Source organism: Gorilla gorilla, chromosome 9 (assembly GCF_029281585.2).
Source record: "Gorilla gorilla gorilla isolate KB3781 chromosome 9, NHGRI_mGorGor1-v2.1_pri, whole genome shotgun sequence".
NCBI lineage: Eukaryota > Metazoa > Chordata > Mammalia > Primates > Hominidae > Gorilla > Gorilla gorilla.
This window is the reverse complement of record NC_073233.2, coordinates 121724284-121743133: the sequence shown is the minus strand read 5'-3', so window position 1 is coordinate 121743133 and position 18850 is coordinate 121724284. Positions and strand designations below refer to the sequence as shown.

The 18850-nt window shown below is 40.1% G+C and overlaps 1 protein-coding gene and 1 pseudogene across 20 annotated transcripts in view; both read left to right on the top strand.

Annotated features, from left to right (window-relative positions):
* Positions 1 to 18850, top strand: part of USP28 (ubiquitin specific peptidase 28) — a 77745-nt gene that overhangs the window by 49649 nt on the left and 9246 nt on the right. For 12 of the 20 annotated variants that reach the window (XM_019037525.4, XM_004052155.5, XM_055356916.2 and 9 more), the window contains 7 exons: positions 2232 to 2327; positions 8127 to 8306; positions 10569 to 10777; positions 12006 to 12076; positions 13452 to 13680; positions 16714 to 16905; positions 17530 to 17669. In XM_019037525.4, the coding sequence (XP_018893070.1) occupies positions 2232 to 2327; positions 8127 to 8306; positions 10569 to 10777; positions 12006 to 12076; positions 13452 to 13680; positions 16714 to 16905; positions 17530 to 17669 (1117 nt within the window). Of the gene's footprint in view, positions 1 to 2231; positions 2328 to 8126; positions 8307 to 10568; positions 10778 to 12005; positions 12077 to 13451; positions 13681 to 16713; positions 16906 to 17529; positions 17670 to 17830; positions 18017 to 18850 lie in introns of all 20 variants that reach the window. The other 8 variants (XM_019037523.4, XM_019037522.4, XM_055356912.1 and 5 more) reach the window with 1 other exon arrangement.
* Positions 2334 to 7825, top strand: LOC129525622 (interferon-stimulated 20 kDa exonuclease-like 2; annotated as a pseudogene).

Genomic DNA, 18850 nt, shown 5'->3' with positions numbered 1-18850 from the left:
GTGAGTTCTGACAAATATACAGTCAAATAACCACCATCACAGTCAATATGTAGGACATTTCCAGCACCCAAAAGGTTTTCCTTGTCCCATTGTGATCAATCCCTTTCTCTCCATCCCCAGGTCCTGGCAACCACTTAATGTTTTTGGACCCTATAATGTTACCATTTCTAGAATGTGGCATTAGTAACATTAATATTTAGTAGGTACCCTGTTCTGGTTGTGTCCTTTCTTTAGGATAATGTTTTTGGGATTCACCCATGTTGTTCATATATAAGTAATTTGCTCCTTTGTATTGCTGAGTAATATTCTATTGTAATATGTACTGCAGTGATTTTTTGCCATTCACCATTTGGTGATGTATCTAGTTTTAGGCTATTATGAATGAAGCTGCCATGAACATTCACATATAATCCTTAGCATAGTTTTTAGTTTTCTTGGGTAAAATATGTAGGAGTAGGATTGCTTGGTTCTATGAAAAGTGTATATTTAACATTATAAGAAATTTCCAAACTATTTTCTAAAGTGACTATACAATTTTGCATTCCCTCTAGCAGTGTGTGAGGGCTCCATTTGCTCTACATCCTTGCCAGTGCTTGGAATTATAAGTGTTTCTAATTTTAGCCATCTAGTGGGTGTGTGGGAATATCTTATTTTTCCTTTGATTTATATTTCCTTTTCCCCCATTGAACTATCTTGGCACTTTGTCAAAAATTAATTGAACATATACATGGGGGTCTATATCTGGAGTCAGTTCTGTCTGTTGTCTGGTCTTATGTCAGTGCCATATTGTTTTGATTACTATGGCTTTATTGTAAATCTTGACATTAGATAGTATGAATCCTTCAACTTTGTTCTTTTTCAAAATTGTTTTAGGTATTCTGGTCCTTTGCATTTCTATGTAAATTTTTATCAGCTTGTCAGTTTCTACCCAGTGGCTATTGGGATTTTGATTGGTTGTGTTTTGAACTTACAGATCAGTTTGGGGAGAATTGACATCTTTTTTTTTTTTTTTTTTTAAGATGGAGTTTCGCTCTTGTTGCCCAGGCTGGAGTGCAATGGTGCGATCTTGGCTCACCGCAACCTCCGCCTCCCGGGTTCAAGTGATTCTCCTGCCTCAGCCTCCCAAGTATCTGGGATTACAGGCATGTGCCACGACGCCCAGCTAATTTTGTATTTTTAGTAGAGATGGGGTTTCTCCCACGTTGGTCGGGCTGGTCTTGAACTCCTGTCCTCAGGTGATCCGCCTGCCTCGGCCTCCCAAAGTGCTAGGATTACAGGCGTGAGCCACCGCCCCTGGTCCGACATCTTAATAATAATATTGAGTTTTTCAGCCGGACATGGTGGCTCACACCTGTAATCCCAGCACTTTGGGAGGCTGAGGTAGGTGGATCACCTGAGGTAGGGAGTTTGAGACCAGCCTGACCAACCTGGTGAAACCCCATCTCTACTAAAAAATACAAAAATTAATCAGACTTGGTGATGGGCACCTGTAATTCCAGCTACTTGGGAGGCTGAGGCAGGAGGATTGCTTGAACCCGGGAGGCGGAGGTCACAGTGAGCCGAGATTGCACCATTGCACTCCAGCCTGGGCGACGAGTGAGACTCCATCTCAAAAATAATAATAATATTGAGTCCTTCAATCCATGAACAGTGTATAGCTCCATTTATTAAATAAGTTAATAGAGATTTATTTAAGTCATTAATATCTCTCAACAGTGTTTTGTAATTTTTAGTGTACAGGTCTTGCACGTTTGATTAAATTTATCTCTAATTCCTGCTTTTAATTTCATTTTTCATTTGTTCTTTACAAGTGTATAGAATTGCAGTTGATTTTTTTTCTTTTTTTAAATTGATTTTGTATCCTTTGACTTTACTAAACTCACTTATTAGTTCTGATGTATTTTTTTAGGTTCCTTAAGATTTTCTGCATGCTTACATCATGTGGAACTAAAAGGCAGCTTTACTTCATTCTTTACTATCTGCATGCCTTTCATTTGTTTTTCTTACTTTATTGCAGTTAAATATTTAATAGAAGTAGCAAGAGTGGGTATCGTTGTTCCTGATTTTAGGGGGAATGCATCAGTTTTAACCTTGAGTATGCTGTCAGCCGTATGTTTTTTATAGATGCCCTATATCTGATTGAAGAAGTTTCCTTGAATCTTTAGTTTACTGAGACTTTATGTCATTAATGTTTTATAATATAAATTGTGTTTGTGGGATTATTTACTTAGGTACATGTACAGGAGCAAGGAGCTTATTCGAAATAAGAGAGAGTGTATTCGAAAGTTGAAGGAGGAAATAAAAATTCTGCAGCAAAAATTGGAAAGGTGAGTTTTGGACACCTTCATGCTTAGAAATGTAAAAGAATATTAAAAACAGATAATTTGTTTTTCTTTAAAAATTAACTCAACGTTTAAATATTAACTAGAATATTTTATAAAACAGCTAAGAAAATTTTTTGTCTAAGTGTGAAGCAGTCTTCAGGATCAGCTAGTATTATTCATGGCGGTAAATAATAGTCCCAGACTACTGAAGTGACTTAGAGTCACACAGTTAAGTTACTGCAGTGTACCAAGGAGAAACTGAGTTCTGATTTTATAGACTTTTTTTCTACTCCCCTTGCCATCTTTTTCACAAACATGAGAGAAGCAAGTGTCACGATGGTCCCGTCCACTTTTGGAAAAGCAGTTTCTGAAGTGTCTAAGAAAGATAAAAAAACAGTGCTTTTCTACCTAGAGCAGTGCTAACTGATTAAAAGGGCTAATATTTCTGATGCATACAAAGTTCTTTCTCTTTCGGAGGAATTTTCACTTTTTTGATTGTTGGTTTTACACTATTTCTGTAGAATGATTTTCTGTAATTTCCTTAGGAGTCAGTTTAATTTCTTTCTCATCTAGATAGATCCCGTTGATTTTGTGCTTAAGAAAGAGATCCCATACACAGTCAATAGCTTCTCCTCCCTTTATCCACTTAACAGTTTTCTTTCTAAGACCACCACACCTCCACCTACTCCCTTATTAGGCCATTAATTTCCCTGAAGGGCAACACTTTCCATACCAGGCCTAAGATGGACCCTGCACTGTACCCCCACCGCTACCACTGCAGCTTCCACTCTCACTCCAGAAGAGCTTATACAAGATGTATTGTGACTAGTCATTTGTCTTTATAGAGACTTAAGCTGAAAACCAGTTCCTCAAATACTGTCCTGGAAGTGATTTTCAGGACTTTTAAGTCTGTTAGTATTTTACTAAACCTTTAAGTTTTAGTGATACTTTGTAAGGCTGGAAATTTTAAATTATTTTTATAGAACCAACCATACCAACTGGATGCAGTATCATGTGCCTATAATCCCAGCTATATGGGAGGCTGAGGCAAGAGGATTGCCTGTGCTCAGGAGTTTGAGACCAGCCTGTGCAACTTAGTGAGACCCCATCTCTCTCTCTCTCTCTCTCTTTTTTTTTTTTTTTTTTTGAAGATGGAGTGTCGCTTTGTTTCCCAGGCTGGAGTGCAGTGGCACGATCTCAGCTCGCTGCAACCTCCGCCTCCTGGGTTCAAGCGATTCTTCTGCCTCAGCCTCCAGAGTAGCTGGGATTACAGGCATGTGCCACCATGCCCGGCTAATTTTGTATTTTTAGTAGAGACAAGGTTTCACCATGTTGGCCAGGCTGGTCTTGAACTCCTGACTTCGTGATCCACCTGCCTCAGCCTCCCAAAGTCCTGGGATTATAGGCGTGAGCCACCGTGCCTGGCCCCCATCTCTTCACAACAACATAAGAGACGCCATCTTTTCACAACAACATAAAAGAAACGAGAATACCTGATGTTTTATAGTTCAAAAATACCAATTTACCAGGAGACAACAGGGTATTCTGGATTTTAAAATAGAGTATTGGAGCATTTTCCTTAGGATGATAATACTTTTGTTTTAAAATAAAATGAGACCTTCGAGTTGTACCTTCATGAAGCTAGAGGGGCCAGGGAACGTATTCCCCCACTCCCCCACCCCACCCTCACACCCTCCACCACCCACTGTCCCCATGTCTACCTGACTCCTCAATCGGGATTTGGTGGAACCTGCTCCCAAAAAGGCATTAGAAAGAACTGCCAAGCACAAAATTTTGTTAAGAAATGGCAACTTTCGGAACAGAGAGGCTTTCTGAATAAAAAGAACCAGCCCCCTAGCAAGACACCCAAGTTGCACTCAGAACCTCCAAAGAAAGAGGAAACTCCTAGGGTGCATGGCACTTGGAAGACCCCTCCCTTCCCAGAAAAGAAGGCAGCTGCCTCCAGCAGTGTGTCAGAAGAGTCCCTGGACAGGAAAGCTGCAGTGTCTTGGCTGTCCCCTGCCCCTTCAAAGAATGCTGATTCTGTTGCAGCTAAGTAGATTTGCTGGAGGTGCCCTTCTAAAGATTAACAGCCACCCGACCCACTCCCAGAAGAAAGGCCTCCAGAACAAATCCTCTCAGCTCAGCGCCCCACAGAACTCTACCCAAGCTCACTCAGAATAAATGCTTTGGAGCATCCCAGAAGTTGCCAAGGAAGAATAGTGGCAATTGGCTGTGAGATGCTGGACACAGGACCCAAGGGGCATGTTACTTTCTTGGTTGCATGTAGCACTGTCAGCTACAGCGGAGATGTGCTTCATGACGAGTACAGCCTTCCCCCCGGCCACACTGTGGACTGCCAGACCAGGTGGAGTGGTGTCCAGAAGCGGCACATGGGGAATGCCATGCTCTTCAAGATTGCTCATGGCATATATTGAAGATACAGGGAAGATGGTGGTGGACATGCCATCCACAATGACTTCAAAGCCCCAGTACTTTCATCCCAAGTCCCTCCACCAGTGACAACTCCCATATCCCCCTTCTCCTCCCCAACTGGAAGGCTGATTGCCCAGTGAACGTCACCATGTCTTTGAAGCGTCTCATCAAGAATCTGCTGAATTGGGACATCTGGGTTGGGAAAATAGGCATTCCTCTGTGGAAGACACCCAGGCCACCATGGAGCTATACAAATTGGTTGAACTCAAGTGGGAAGAACACCTTGCCCAGAATTCCCCGAAAGACTGGTGACAATGGGGATGTTGGTGACGTGGGGAGGCAGAAGCAGCACCAGGAGAAATAGGGCAGTGGACCAGTGGACATCTCAACTAGTTGCACATCTTTGGAAGCTAAAATTGTTGGCAAGAGAAAGGTTCTACTCTAGATTTAATATCCATTGAAATTCCATCTCTGGTGTTATGTCCTGTGTCTGGTTAAGTGTCCCATGGAAGGAGGGTGCCTCCATGTCAGAACCAGCCCTGTGTCTTTTACCTCTTTCATGGTGCTATCCCTAGGTCCCAGGGTGCGCTGTGCCAGTGAAGTGTTTTGAATTTCAAGGGACAGGGCATACTGAGAAATGTAGTTTCCCAAAGTGCCTGATCACTAGAGTGACTATATGGCTCATTTTGTGCCTCTTCTTCTTGAGTAATTAACAGCACCTTCTTTCACTCTCAGAAGTATCCTGGTTTGATAATAAATTATATGGTCCCATTCCTAACACAGCCTCTGCTTTTGGCTCACAGTCTGCATCTAGCCTGTTTCAGGACATTGCTCGTTCTTCCTACTTGACTGCCAGAGGTGCCATTGCAGGTGAGGTTTAGTTCTCCTTAGGGTTCTAAGGCAGTGGAGGTAAGACAGTAGCTTGGAAGTCAACTTTTCTGATTTAGGAAAGCAGTCTCTTTCCTAAGGTTATAGAGGATTTATTTCATGTAGGTCCCAGTTGGTAGGTTAAAAAAGAATTTGTAAAGTGTTTCTAACTCATTTATGCTGGAGGTTGCAAATTTTTTTGGTGAAAAATAAGACCTTGGCAATGACCTTGAGCAGTAGGATATTAAATAACTCCCACAAGCTTAGCATTCCAATAATGGAACACTACACATAAATGGGTTAATGGTTTTTAGTCTGGCTGGGCGCGGTGGATCACTTGAGGTCAGGAGTTCCAGACCCGCCTGACCAACATGGTGAAACCCCGTCTCTACTAAAAATACAGAATTAGCCAAGCGTGGTGGCGCATGCCTGTAGTCCTAGCTACTCGGGAGGCTGAGGCAGGAGAATCGCTTGAACCGGGGAGGTGGAGGTTGCAGTGAGCCAAGATCACGCCATTGCACCCCAGCCTGGGCAACAAGAGCAAAACTCTGTCTCATAAATAAATAAATAATTGTTTTTAGTCTTTATCTTGGTAAACCAAGCCCCTAAAAATTCTAATTATTCCCTTGATAACATTTTTATAATGGAAAAAATAAAATGATTATAAATTTCAGATTTTCTTTTTTTTAAGGTTACACATATCTGCTTGTATATGTGTGACACAGTCCTGGGAAAATATAAAAGAGACGGTTAATGGATACCATTAGGTAATAGAACTGAGATGGAGGTAGATGACTTTTATGGTCTGTTTTATACTTTTTTGTATTTGAATTTTCATACCAGGTACATGCATTACTTTTACAGTTTAATAATAAAAATGTTGGCCAGGCACAGTGGCTCACACCTGTAATCCCAGCACTTTGGGAGGCTGAGGTGGGTGGATCAGTTGAGATCAGGAGTTCGAGAGCAGCTTGGCTGACATAGCAAAACCCCATCTCTACTAAAAATATAAAAATTAGTTGGGCGTGGCATTGCACACCTGTAGTCCCAGCTACTCAGGAGGCTGAGGCAGGACAATTGCTTGAACCCAGGAGGCAGAGGTTGCAGTAAGCCGAGATCGTGCCACTGCACTCCAGCCTGGGTGACAAAATGAGACTCTGTCTCCAAAAAAAAAAAAAAAAAAAAAAAAAGAATAAAAATGCTCACTATTTCTTCTTCTGTAAGGTAACCTTGATATATTTTTGAAAATTGAATTTCTTGTGTATAGTATAGACATCTTTTTTTTTAAACCACTTTTGCTCTGATTCTACTAAACTGATAGAGGTGTACATTGTATGAAGTAGTTGGTCCTAAAAGTTGTATAAAGGAATTCAGTAGATGAACATGAAAATGATTATGTCTTGTCTTCTTTTTTTTTTTTTTTTTGGTGTTTTGTTTTGCTTTTTTTGAGACAGATTCTCACTCTGTCACTCAGGCTGGAGCACAGTGGCATGATCTTGGCTCACTGTAGTCTCAACCTCCCAGGCTCAAGTGATCCTCCTGCCTCAGCCTCCCAAGGAGCTGAGACTACAGGAGTGTGCCATCATGCCTAGCTAATTTTTTTCATTTTTTGTGGAGACAGGGTTTTGTCATGTTGCCTAGGCTGGTCTTGAACTCCTTGGCTTCAAGCCATCTACCCGCCTTGGCCTCCCCAAGTAGTGGGATTACAAGCATGAGTGAGTCACCATGCCCAGCTGAAAATTGTTATGTCATAAAATTGAAGATAAGTTTCTTAAAGAAAAAAATTTCTTGGGATTTAGTGTAAGTATTGTATTAAAATGCAGCAAACCTGGGAAGAATTAAAGTTGTAAAATGATGACTTAAAAATTGCCAGGCGCGGTGGCCTGTAATCCCAGCACTTTGGGAGGCCAAGGCGGGTGGATCACGAAGTCAGGAGATCGAGACCATCCTGGCTAACACAGTGAAACCCTGTCTCTACTAAAAATACAAAAAATTAGCCAGGCGTGGTGGCGGGTTCCTGTAGTCCCAGCTACTGGGGAGGCTGAGGCAGGAGAATGGCGTGAACCCAGGAGGCGGAGCTTGCAGTGAGCCAAGATAGCGCCACTGCACTCCAGCCTGGGCGACAGAGGGAGACTCTGTCTCAAAAAAACAAAAAAAAAAAAACAAAACAAAAAAACCCACAAAAAATAAAAAATAAATAAATGACCAAAGCCTAAATGTAATATGACATCATGAGAAAGTGTAACTGGCATGACTTTGATTAGCAGCCCATTCGAAATGTTTCCTGCCAGATATAAAACTTCAGATTGTTGGCAATTTTTAGTTTTGTAGTTAGAGAATTTTTACCCTATAGATTGTTTAAGGACCCTATTAAATATTGTATAGCCTCTAGGAATAAGCCTTTCCATTGACTTCCTGTGATAAACAGATCTTTTGTCAGCGACTCTTAAAATACAAAACAGCATTGGGCAGCAGAGTACCACTGTCTTTGTCGCTTAGGTATGTGAAATATGGCTCAGGCCCAGCTCGGTTCCCGCTCCCGGACATGCTGAAATATGTTATTGAATTTGCTAGTACAAAACCTGCCTCAGAAAGCTGTCCACCTGAAAGTGACACACACATGACATTACCACTTTCTTCAGTGCACTGCTCGGTTTCTGACCAGACATCCAAGGAAAGGTAATGAAAACATTTTTTTTAAATGGTATGTATTGTTTTTCTGGTATAATTTAAACTATGCACCATCTTTGTACTTGATTGACACTCACCTATAAGAGCACAGGAACTGTGAGCTCTTTGTCTTAAAGGGAAGGGTTTTGCTGACTGTCACTTGGGTGGGAGTGGGCCCACCAGTGCATTTGTCTTATCCGTAGAATGGTTGGGTTATTTCAGAGGCTTCTCAAACTGTTCAGGATAGTGTTCAGGCTCCACCCAGTGATGCCTTGTTTTGAACTACAAGCCAGCTGCCATTAAAGGCCTTTCTCAGAGGAAACCTCAAGCCCTGCTCTTCCAAAACATCTCATGCTCACACACGTGAAGTATGCATGACTAAGAAACATCAAGGAAAGAGAGACTTATTCTTGAATAGAAAATTAGTACTTGAAAAAGAACTGGCTAGAAATAAGAGGACAGCTTAGAGGGGCTTCTCTAGTAAAGGCAGAGGGAGGCAAAGTCACAGGAGCCCTCTGATTTTATTCCATCCAGTCATGTGCAACAATCTTTATTGCCTAGAGGAGCCATGAAAGGTAGCTAGGACATTTGATATGTGTTACCTGGCTAATAAAAACACTAATACTCAATAAAAAGTTAGACTTTTTTGTCAAAAAATCTTAACTATTCTCCCCAACACATCCCCTGCCACCGCCCCATGTATTAATATTTATTCATCCATATATGCATAGAAATGCTTATTTGGATAGAACATACCAAATGTCAAGAATGATTATCTCTAAGGAGTGACATGAGTCTGGGGATAGGAGTGGGGCTGCTCTTTCACTTTTTATATTCTACTTAGATTTTTTAATTTTTGTAAAAATAGAATCTTTTTATGTATATTATGAAATGTAAATAGTTTTAATTTTTAAAAAGTGGTTCGGCTGGCTATTTAATCAAATAAAATAATAGTGCTTGGTATTAGATTTAAAAATTACAGGGAGGTGTATGTGTGTAATCTCCTCTGAAATTGAGATATCTGTTCTCTTGTTGGGCTTATTTTTCCATAAGTATGGACCTTAGGGAAAAGAGATTTCCTCCATTATTTTGTGCATGTGAGAGAGTGAGGAGGAGGGAGTGAGGTTTTTTTTTGTTTTGTTTTGTTTTGTTTTTTGAGATGGAGTCTCACTCTGTCACCAGGCTGGAGTACAGTGGCGTGATCTCAGCTCACTGCAACCTCCGCCTTCTGGGTTCAAGCGATTCTCCTGCCTCAGCCTCCCAAGTAGCTGGGACTACAGGCGCGCCACCATGCCCAGCTGAGTTTTGTATTTTTAGTAGAGATGGGGTTTCACCATGTTGGCCAGGGTGGTCTCGATCTCTTGACCTCGTAATTTGCCCTCCTTAGCCTCCCAAAGTGCTGGGATTACAGGCGTGAGCCACCGCGTCCGGCAGGAGTGACGAGTTTTTTTTTAAGTCAAAGTAAAGGAAGTTTATATTCTTCAGCTTTGGTGTAAAAGAGAAACCTAACTACAATTAGAAGCTTATTTTATATTCCTGCTGGTTTGTTGACCTGCAGTTTTACTCTGACAATAGAGAAATTAACATTTACTTGATATGCTTTATTCTCTGTTAGTTTACAGAAAAGACGTAAAGAATTTAACATTTATATTTTGTAGATGAGATATTAATACTTTTTTCCTTGGGTATTTAGCTAAAGTAGTAGAGCTAGGATTGTTTGACTTGAAGCCCTTCTCTCAGAACTCTCCAAGGTGTCACCTAGTGTGTATTCCTGTGAGTTGTATGTTCAGCTGATGCTTCCTTTTTCTTACTTCTGTGTATTTTGTTCCAGGAAGGATAGTGTCACTTTAGTTGGCTTCATCTTGTAAACTCTGTAGTTGATTCCTTAATTCTTCCAGGCCTAGTCTTCTCTTTTCCATTTTCCTTCTCTTCCCATCCTCATGGGATCAGAGAACATGAGCTAAAGACTGGCCGATCTGGCTTTGGATTCATTTTCATTACCTTCCAGCTTGGTGAACTTGGGCATGTTGCTTAATTTATTTAAACCTTAGGCTCACAGTTGGTAAAATAGGGATAGAAAAGTATCTACCTCACAGGCCAGTTGTGGTACATGAGATGATAGAGAAAAAGGTTGGCTCTATACCTTTATAGAGTTAATGCTCACTGAATACCTGTACTTTTTCATATAGCATCTTGCTTTCCAAAGTACATAATTTAGGCCAAGGTATCTTTTGGAAATTATCATATGAGCATGATTTTTGTCTTCCTCAGTACAAGTACAGAAAGCTCTTCTCAGGATGTTGAAAGTACCTTTTCTTCTCCTGAAGATTCTTTACCCAAGTCTAAACCACTGACATCTTCTCGGTCTTCCATGGAAATGCCTTCACAGCCAGCTCCGCGAACAGTCACAGATGAGGAGATAAATTTTGTTAAGACCTGTCTTCAGAGGTGGAGGAGTGAGATTGAACAAGATATACAAGGTTGGCTCTTTTAAAATTTGTCAGTTACTCTTTGCTTTTTCTGTTTTTTGACTATCTGGAGGTTAAGCACCTCGGTACACTTCCTGACATTACTGTACATGCTACAGAACTTCCCCCCTGCCGAGATGGAGTCTTACTCTATCACCCAGGCTGGAGTGCAGTGGTGCAATTTCAGCTCACTGCAACCTCCACCTTCTGGGTTCAGGCGATTTTCATGGCTCAGCCTCCCAAGTAGCTGGGATTATAGGCATGTACCACCACACCTGGCTGATTTTTTTTTTTTTTTTTTTTTTTTTAGTAGTGATGGGGTTTCACCATGTTGGTCAGGCTGGTCTTAAACTCCTGACCAAAACTGATCTGCCTGCCTTGGCCTCCCAAAGTGCTGGGATTATAGGTATGAGTCACTACGTCTGGCCCATGCTTTTGAATTTTGACATGGTAATTGTGACTTCTTTTGCACTTTTAGTGCCCTGTAAGCTTGGCTCACACACCCCCATTATACAGATATGGAAAGATCTCCCCCTCAAAATTTCTGGGAAATGATCACCTTTGCTGAGATTTTTCTGCATCAACTGATTTCTGTTTCTGTGGTAGATTATCTGAACTCCAGCTTAAATTGACCCAGATTTAGCATTTAGCTTTTCTGGACTTCTACTCTCCAGTCTTTTCTATATGAAGCATGCTTTACTGAAGGTTAATGAGGTATTTGAGCAGTATGCACAATGTAAAATTGGATTATTCAGCATTGTATTCTTAAAAAGCCCTTTGACCTCATTGCTCATATTGCTCAGACTAACCTTACCCCCCCTTCCTTTCTCCTTTTGTCTAGGGAACAAAAAGATGATGGAAAATACCGATTCTTCCCGGATTCCTATTCAGAGAAATTTAGCCTTACCCTTTGTTCTGCTTTCTCATTTCAGATCCTGCCTGAGGCATACATTTTACAGCCAAGTGACCCATTAAGATCTTTTCCTAAACAGCTTACTCTTTAAGAAATTTTGGCAATTATAAAAAATAATGTTTTAAAACCTTAATGTAATTATATTGAACTAAAAGCTTTCATAACCTAAAGTACTAGCTGCTTTAAAACTGTATACTGCTTCGTGTTTCATAGAGGGAAGCTGAAATCATTAGGACCCTAACAATATTCTTTGCTTAGTTAAAGTAAGCTGTGTGACATAGAATGAGATCATTTTAATGAAGCTTTTGTTTTTCTTTTTCCAAACAGATTTAAAGAATTGTATTGCAAGTACTACTCAGACTATTGAACAGATGTACTGCGATCCTCTCCTTCGTCAGGTAGAATGAAAATTGATGGGAAAGTAGTCAAGGCATGTGCTAATGGTAGATACAAAAATCAAATTTGATAGTTTTCTTTTAAACCCAATGGGAATCCCCCTAAGATAAAAGAATAAACTTGAGATATAAATTGATGTTGTTCTGTTTCTTTATTTTAGGCTAAAGAAAGCAATATACCTTTTACCAAAAACAGGATCTAACACATACTTGTTTGAATTCTGCCACATGGAATTTTTTCATATTGTAGAAAGGTTTGCTGTCAGATACTAATAAAAATTACTTACAAAATGGTACTTTAAGTAGTGCAGTGGGAAAAACTGAACTGGAGAACAGTTATCCTTTCTTTCCCAAAGTTCCATGATTCTTCAAGATCTTTAACAACATGCTTTCAAGCTTTATTTCTGTAATAATAAATTCCAAAAGAGAGTTAGGACAGAAGTTCTTAACTATCCACAGAAGTGTTTGTTAGAATGAATTCTGGGAATGGAGGGGTAAAGAGCCTCCAGGAGTGTCTCTGAACCTATTCTGGTTAGGGGCATGGACTTTCAGTGGCTTCTGTGTGAATGACTGGAATGGGCAGAATGGCTTGTAGGAGGAGAGCCCTGTTTCTAGAATGGCATTGAGGCACAGTCCCATTGCTTAACAGGAATGCACCATGTAAAACTCAGGCTTCCCCATTTTTTCTTTTGTGTTAATTCAAAAATCTTCACCAGTAATTAAAATAGGTTAAAGTAGGTGTAAATTTAATTTGATTCTGTGACTGACTTTCATCTCTTTTACCAGTATTTAGTTAGCATTTAAGCATTGCCCTATTTTCTCTATATTGAAAATACACAAATGTGCTTTTCAAATGTTGTAACAAACAAGTATGTCATTAAAAGGGTCTTCACTCCAGATAGATAAGTGATCACTTAACTCTAAGAAGCATGTGGCTGAATTAAATATGTTAACTTAAATTTTGTTGCCAAATAAAATAGGTATGGAACAAAATAGCTGCTAACCTTTGTAGGTCCCAAATATGCTAAGCATTTTCAGCGTGAGTGGTCAAGGTGATTCTATTTTTAGATAAACAGAGTTTTGAATTAGAAGGATGCATATGTTTAGGTTATATTTGGTTTTAGATCTGAGGAGTTTAGAGTTGAAAGAGTCTTCAGAGAGGTCATGTAGTTCAGCGATCTGGTTTTCAAGGTTTTGGAACTGAGACATAATTGATCAATTCCAAGGCTGTGTTTTTGTGGACTTCATCTTGAATCAACAAGATGTTTTAATATGAACCCCACATTAATCACATCATAAACAGTAATTTCTTAATAACCTAAACTTTATCAGATTACTTTGCTTCACCTGACTGGGGAATGTACATTCTGACTTACAGGTGCCTTATCGCTTGCATGCAGTTCTTGTTCATGAAGGACAAGCAAATGCTGGACACTATTGGGCCTATATCTATAATCAACCCCGACAGAGCTGGCTCAAGTACAATGACATCTCTGTTACTGAATCTTCCTGGGAAGAAGTTGAAAGAGATTCCTATGGAGGCCTGAGAAATGTTAGTGCTTACTGTCTGATGTACATTAATGACAAACTACCCTACTTCAATGCAGGTAAAAATATCTTGGCAGAATCTATAGATTGGGGAAAATCTGTACTGCTCAGGGAGAAGAACAGTCTTGTACTGCTTTTTAAAAAATTTACAACTTACTATTATATAATAATAGATTTAAAAAATATAGACAGTATAAAGGGAAATGAAAAGGAAAAACAAGTTTGCTTTACTACTTTCTTCCTTGACCATGGGTCCCACTCCCCAACAAGTATACAATGTTAGGTTTCTTGTGTAGTCTTCAAGACACATTGTATACATATGCTAGATTCTATTTATCTGTATCTTCCCCTCCCCCTTTTCCCCAAGTAGATTATTTTTCCATTCAACTCTGAACCTTTTTCATTAATCGAGTATTTAGCAATCTCTATATTTTTAGAAAAAGAATCTTAACTGTTTAACAACTATATAGTAATTCATTGTGTGGAATATACATATTTTTAAAATTTACTCGTAGATAGACTTTAATTCTCTAGTTGTTGTAGTTTTTAGTGACATCTTTTTTTTTTTCTTGCCCCATCTTATGGTGCTGATAGTACATATATTTTTGCACCCTTTGGAGAATAACTGAATTTTTTCTTTCTTTTTTTTTTTGAGACAGAGTCTTGCTTTGTTGCCCAGGCTGGAGTGCAGTGCCGCAATCTCAGCTCACTGCAACCTCCGCCTGCCAGGTTGAAGTGATTCTCCTGCCTCACTCTCGCAAGCAGCTGGAATTACAGGTGCCCACCACCATGCCCAGCTGATTTTTGTATTTTTAGTAGAAACGGGGTTTCACCATCTTGGCCAGGGTGGTTTTGAACTCCTCACCTCAGGTGATCCGCCTGCTTCAGCCTCTCAAAGTGCTGGGATTACAGTTGTGGGGCCCAGAATAACTAAATTTTACAGGTGTATTTGCCTGAATAGTTTCACAGTTGTTGTAATACTACTACTCATGCAGAGAGCAATAATAATTATCATTTATATTGGTACTTTACTCCTTAAAGCATGCTTTCAAACTTTTATTTCTCTAAGAACTTACAGCTGTGAAAAGGAGGGAAAGAGTTGGAAAATGTTGTCGTCTTCATTTTCCAGCTGGATAACAGATTCCAAAGGGTTCTAAAGTTGAGTAATCACATAGTCAGTAAATAAATGGCAGTCCCAAGATTCAAATACAATTCTCCAAATTCTGTGGTGTTTTCAATTTACATTATTCTCTCTCTCTCTCACATCCTCTATGAGAGGTCTTATGATGAACATTTTATAAGTAAGATAATAGAAAGCTTTTGCCTTTAGTATTCAAACTTTACTGTGTGGCGTAAGTAAGAAAACGTCGCCCCGGCATGGTGGTTCACGCCTGTAATCCCAGCACTTTGGGAGGCCAAGGCGGGCGGATCACTTGAGGCCAGGAGTTGAAGACCAGCCTGGCCAACGTGGTAAAACCCTGTGTCTACTAAAAATACATAAATTAGCCGGGCATGGTGGCACACACCTGTAATCCCACCTACTTGGGAGGCTGAGGCAGGAGAATTGCTTGAACCTGGGAGGCAAAGGTTGCAGTGAGCTGAGATCTTGCCACTGCACCCAGCCTGGGCAACAGAGTGAGACTTTGTCTCAAAAAAAACAAACATGTAAGGTGTTCTGTCCAGGCAGCACATTATCTTTCTGATTTGCTAGTGTGATTGGGGATTAGGGAATGGAGAGAATGATCATTGAATAGTAAGTAATCTTCACAATTGTATATTTATGCTGCGAAGGAATGAATAGCTGCTTGAATGTACTAGCTGTTGTTAGTATATAGGAGCCTTGTTATTGCATGCATGGTTTATTTTTTTATTATAGAAACAAACAAGTGGAAACTGTCATTTGCTTAGTGAAAAGACTGATTAATGGCAACCAGTAAGTGAATGTGTTAATCTGCTATAGACTTTGTTTGTTTGTTTGTTTTGGTCACAGAGTTAGAAAATGAAATTTAATATGTCATTGATATCCTTGCCATTAAAGCCAGGTATCATTGACCATTTCACCATTGTATCAAATTGCTTTCTCATAGTACTGAATTGTGTGAAAGTTAGTGGTATAAATGTCTTGAAATTCATCTCTAACCTTTTTGAAATGGACATTCTTATCCACCAAATGCAGTGGTTAAATGGATAAAACTGTTTCTCTTGAAATTTTTATTGGCTCTAATGATTTTCTGAATTTCCCTGAAATGATTGGTGTATCCAGTGATTGACAGTGACCAGTTTCCAAATCTTTTTTTTTTTTTTTTTTTTTTGAGATGGAGTCTCACTCTGTCTCCCAGGCTGGAGCGCAGTGGCGCAACCTCAGCTTACTGCAACCTCCTCCTCCCAGGTTCAAGCGATTCTCCCACTTCAGCCTTCTAAGTAGCTGGGATTACAGGCATGTGCCACCACGCTTGACTAATTTTTGTATTTTTTTTAGTAGAGACAGGGTTTCACCATGTTGGCCAGGCTGGTCTTGAACTCCTTCCTCAAGTGATTGGCCTGCCTTGGCCTCCCAAAGTACTGGGATTACAGGCGTGAGCCGCTGCACCCGGCCCACTTTCCATATCTTTAACTCTGTATTATTCATTCACTTAGCAGATGTTTAATGAGTGCCTACTAAATGTCAGGCACTGTTATCAATTGTTGCCCTTACATTGTCCATACAGGTTGAGCATCCCACATGTGAATATCCAAAATCCCAAATGCTCCAAAATCCACAAAACTTTATGAGCCTTTTTCATTACATGATGCTGAAAGGGAATGCTCATTGGAGCATTTTGAATTTCAGATGTTGGATTTTAGGATTTGGGATGCCCAACTATAACTAATGGTGCAGATTTTCTAAAATATGAAAAAAATTTGAAGTCCAAAACAGTTCTAGTCCCAATCATTTTGGATAAGAGATACTCAGCCTGCATTTCTGATGGATTCTATGTGTATGTATTTTTAGTTAGGAGTAAGATAAAGATGAAATACCCCGCTTTCTTCTTTTCTAAAAAGGATGTTTTGGTTCCTTGTGACCTTTTAACTCTGTCTTTGCTTTTCCTCAGAGGCAGCCCCAACTGAATCAGATCAAATGTCAGAAGTGGAAGCCCTATCTGTGGAACTCAAGCATTACATTCAGGAGGATAACTGGCGGTTTGAGCAGGAAGTAGAGGAGTGGGAAGAAGAGCAGTCTTGCAAAATCCCTCAAATGGAGTCCTCCACCAACTCCTCATCACAGGACTACTCTACATCACAAGGTATCTGAGAAGGCGTTTATGCCAGTGATCCAGTAACATCTCATGCTGTACTCCCCTAGCCAGCCCTATACCCTTCAGCTGGCTAGGTGATGCCACAGTCTTCACAGTATATTTCATATACAGTTGGTATGCCAGGTACAACCTGATGGAATGAATTGTGGCATTAGAATGTGATTTCTGATGAACAGAAGCAGTATCAGAAAGACTAACTACCTGTGACCTTCATTGTGTATATAGTTTTGCTTATTTCCCAGGTTATGGGAGAAACTATGATAGGGTTAATAGGTAGACTTTATGAAAACCATTCTCCAAAGGTGATCTTCCTAAAAGATGCTTGTTTGTAGAAGGTTTTCTTAATGGATAGAAATATGACAAAGTTGGGAGTGCATTAAATTTTACAGAATCATCTGTGGGTTCAAAGTTTACAGACTTTATTAATAGAGTTCTTGCTGAAGTAGCCATTTCTTATAGTTATTAATTTCTAGGGAAAATCTGCATAGGCTTTGTAAAAAGCTATGTTAACAGGGTTGTGTATTAAACTGTATACATTCTGCTTGCTTTTTATCTGAGCGTTCTAGACTATTTATCATTAGATGCTAAGACCTTTGTACAATTCTTTATCAGAGCCTTCAGTAGCCTCTTCTCATGGGGTTCGCTGCTTGTCATCTGAGCATGCTGTGATTGTAAAGGAGCAAACTGCCCAGGCTATTGCAAACACAGCCCGTGCCTATGAGAAGAGCGGTGTAGAAGCGGCACTGAGTGAGGTGAGAATGACTGGGAAGCCCAAGTTCAGGAGAGCCGGGCTTTCAGCAGCAATGGCCAGTTTTCTCACATTTCTATTATTCTGTGTCTCTGCTGCATTTAACCAACCCCTTTTTATTTCTCCTGTTTTTTCTTACTCTTTCTCCCCACTCTGCTGCCACAGCTTAAAGAAGCTGAACCCAAGAAGCCCATGCCCCAGGAAACAAACCTTGCAGAGCAGTCAGAACAGCCCCCAAAGGCTAATGATGCAGAGTCTACTGCCCAGCCTAATTCTGAGGTCTCTGAAGTCGAGATTCCCAGTGTGGGAAGGATTCTGGTTAGATCTGATGCAGATGGATATGATGAGGAGGTACAGAGATGAGTGCAGGATATAGTTGTTTGTTGTCAGTCTTATATTTCCTTCTCTTGTGACTATATTAAGGTATCTGCCAATAGCTGATATTTTCTCACTGCAAAAAATGATTGTCAAGAAAGCCTATTTGGTTTTGACCTTAGTTACCATTATTTAAAAGATAGCTATGTTTCTATTGTATAGCGCTCCCAGCATATGTATATCTACCCAGGCTTATACTTAATGGGGCCACTGCGGAGTCTAGATTGCTCAGAAAAGTAAAATTAAGTTCCCTTTTTGGTATTATGGACAAAATATTGCCTTCTAATTTAAAATAGGGAATCTTTTTTTTGGATATTAGTCCATTGTTTTACCTCCAGATATAAATTTTTCAGTTGTCCAGTGAGCTAAACAAATGTGGATTGAAGTTATTTTTAATTGTAAAGGAATTCTATAGGAAGAAGCTATAGAACCCCAAGTTGTTTGTTGTCTGTCTCTTCAGTTGCACTGCACATAAACAATAATGAATTCTGTCTTTCTCAGATTTCTATTTTTTTTCTGTGGGGTATTAAAAAAAAAAAATCATTGACAAGGCTGGGCACAGAGGCTTACGCCTATAATCCCAGCCCTTTGGGAGGCCAAGGCGGGTGGATCACCTCAGGTCGGGAGTTCAAGACCAGCCTGGCCAACATGGTGAAACCCCTGTCTCTACTAAAAATACAAAAATTAGCCGGGCATGGTGGCATACACCTATAATCCCAGCTACTTGGGAGGCTGAGGCAGGAGAACCGCTTGAACCCGGGAGGCGGAGGTTGCAGTGAGCTGAGATCGCGCCATTGCACTCCAGCCTGG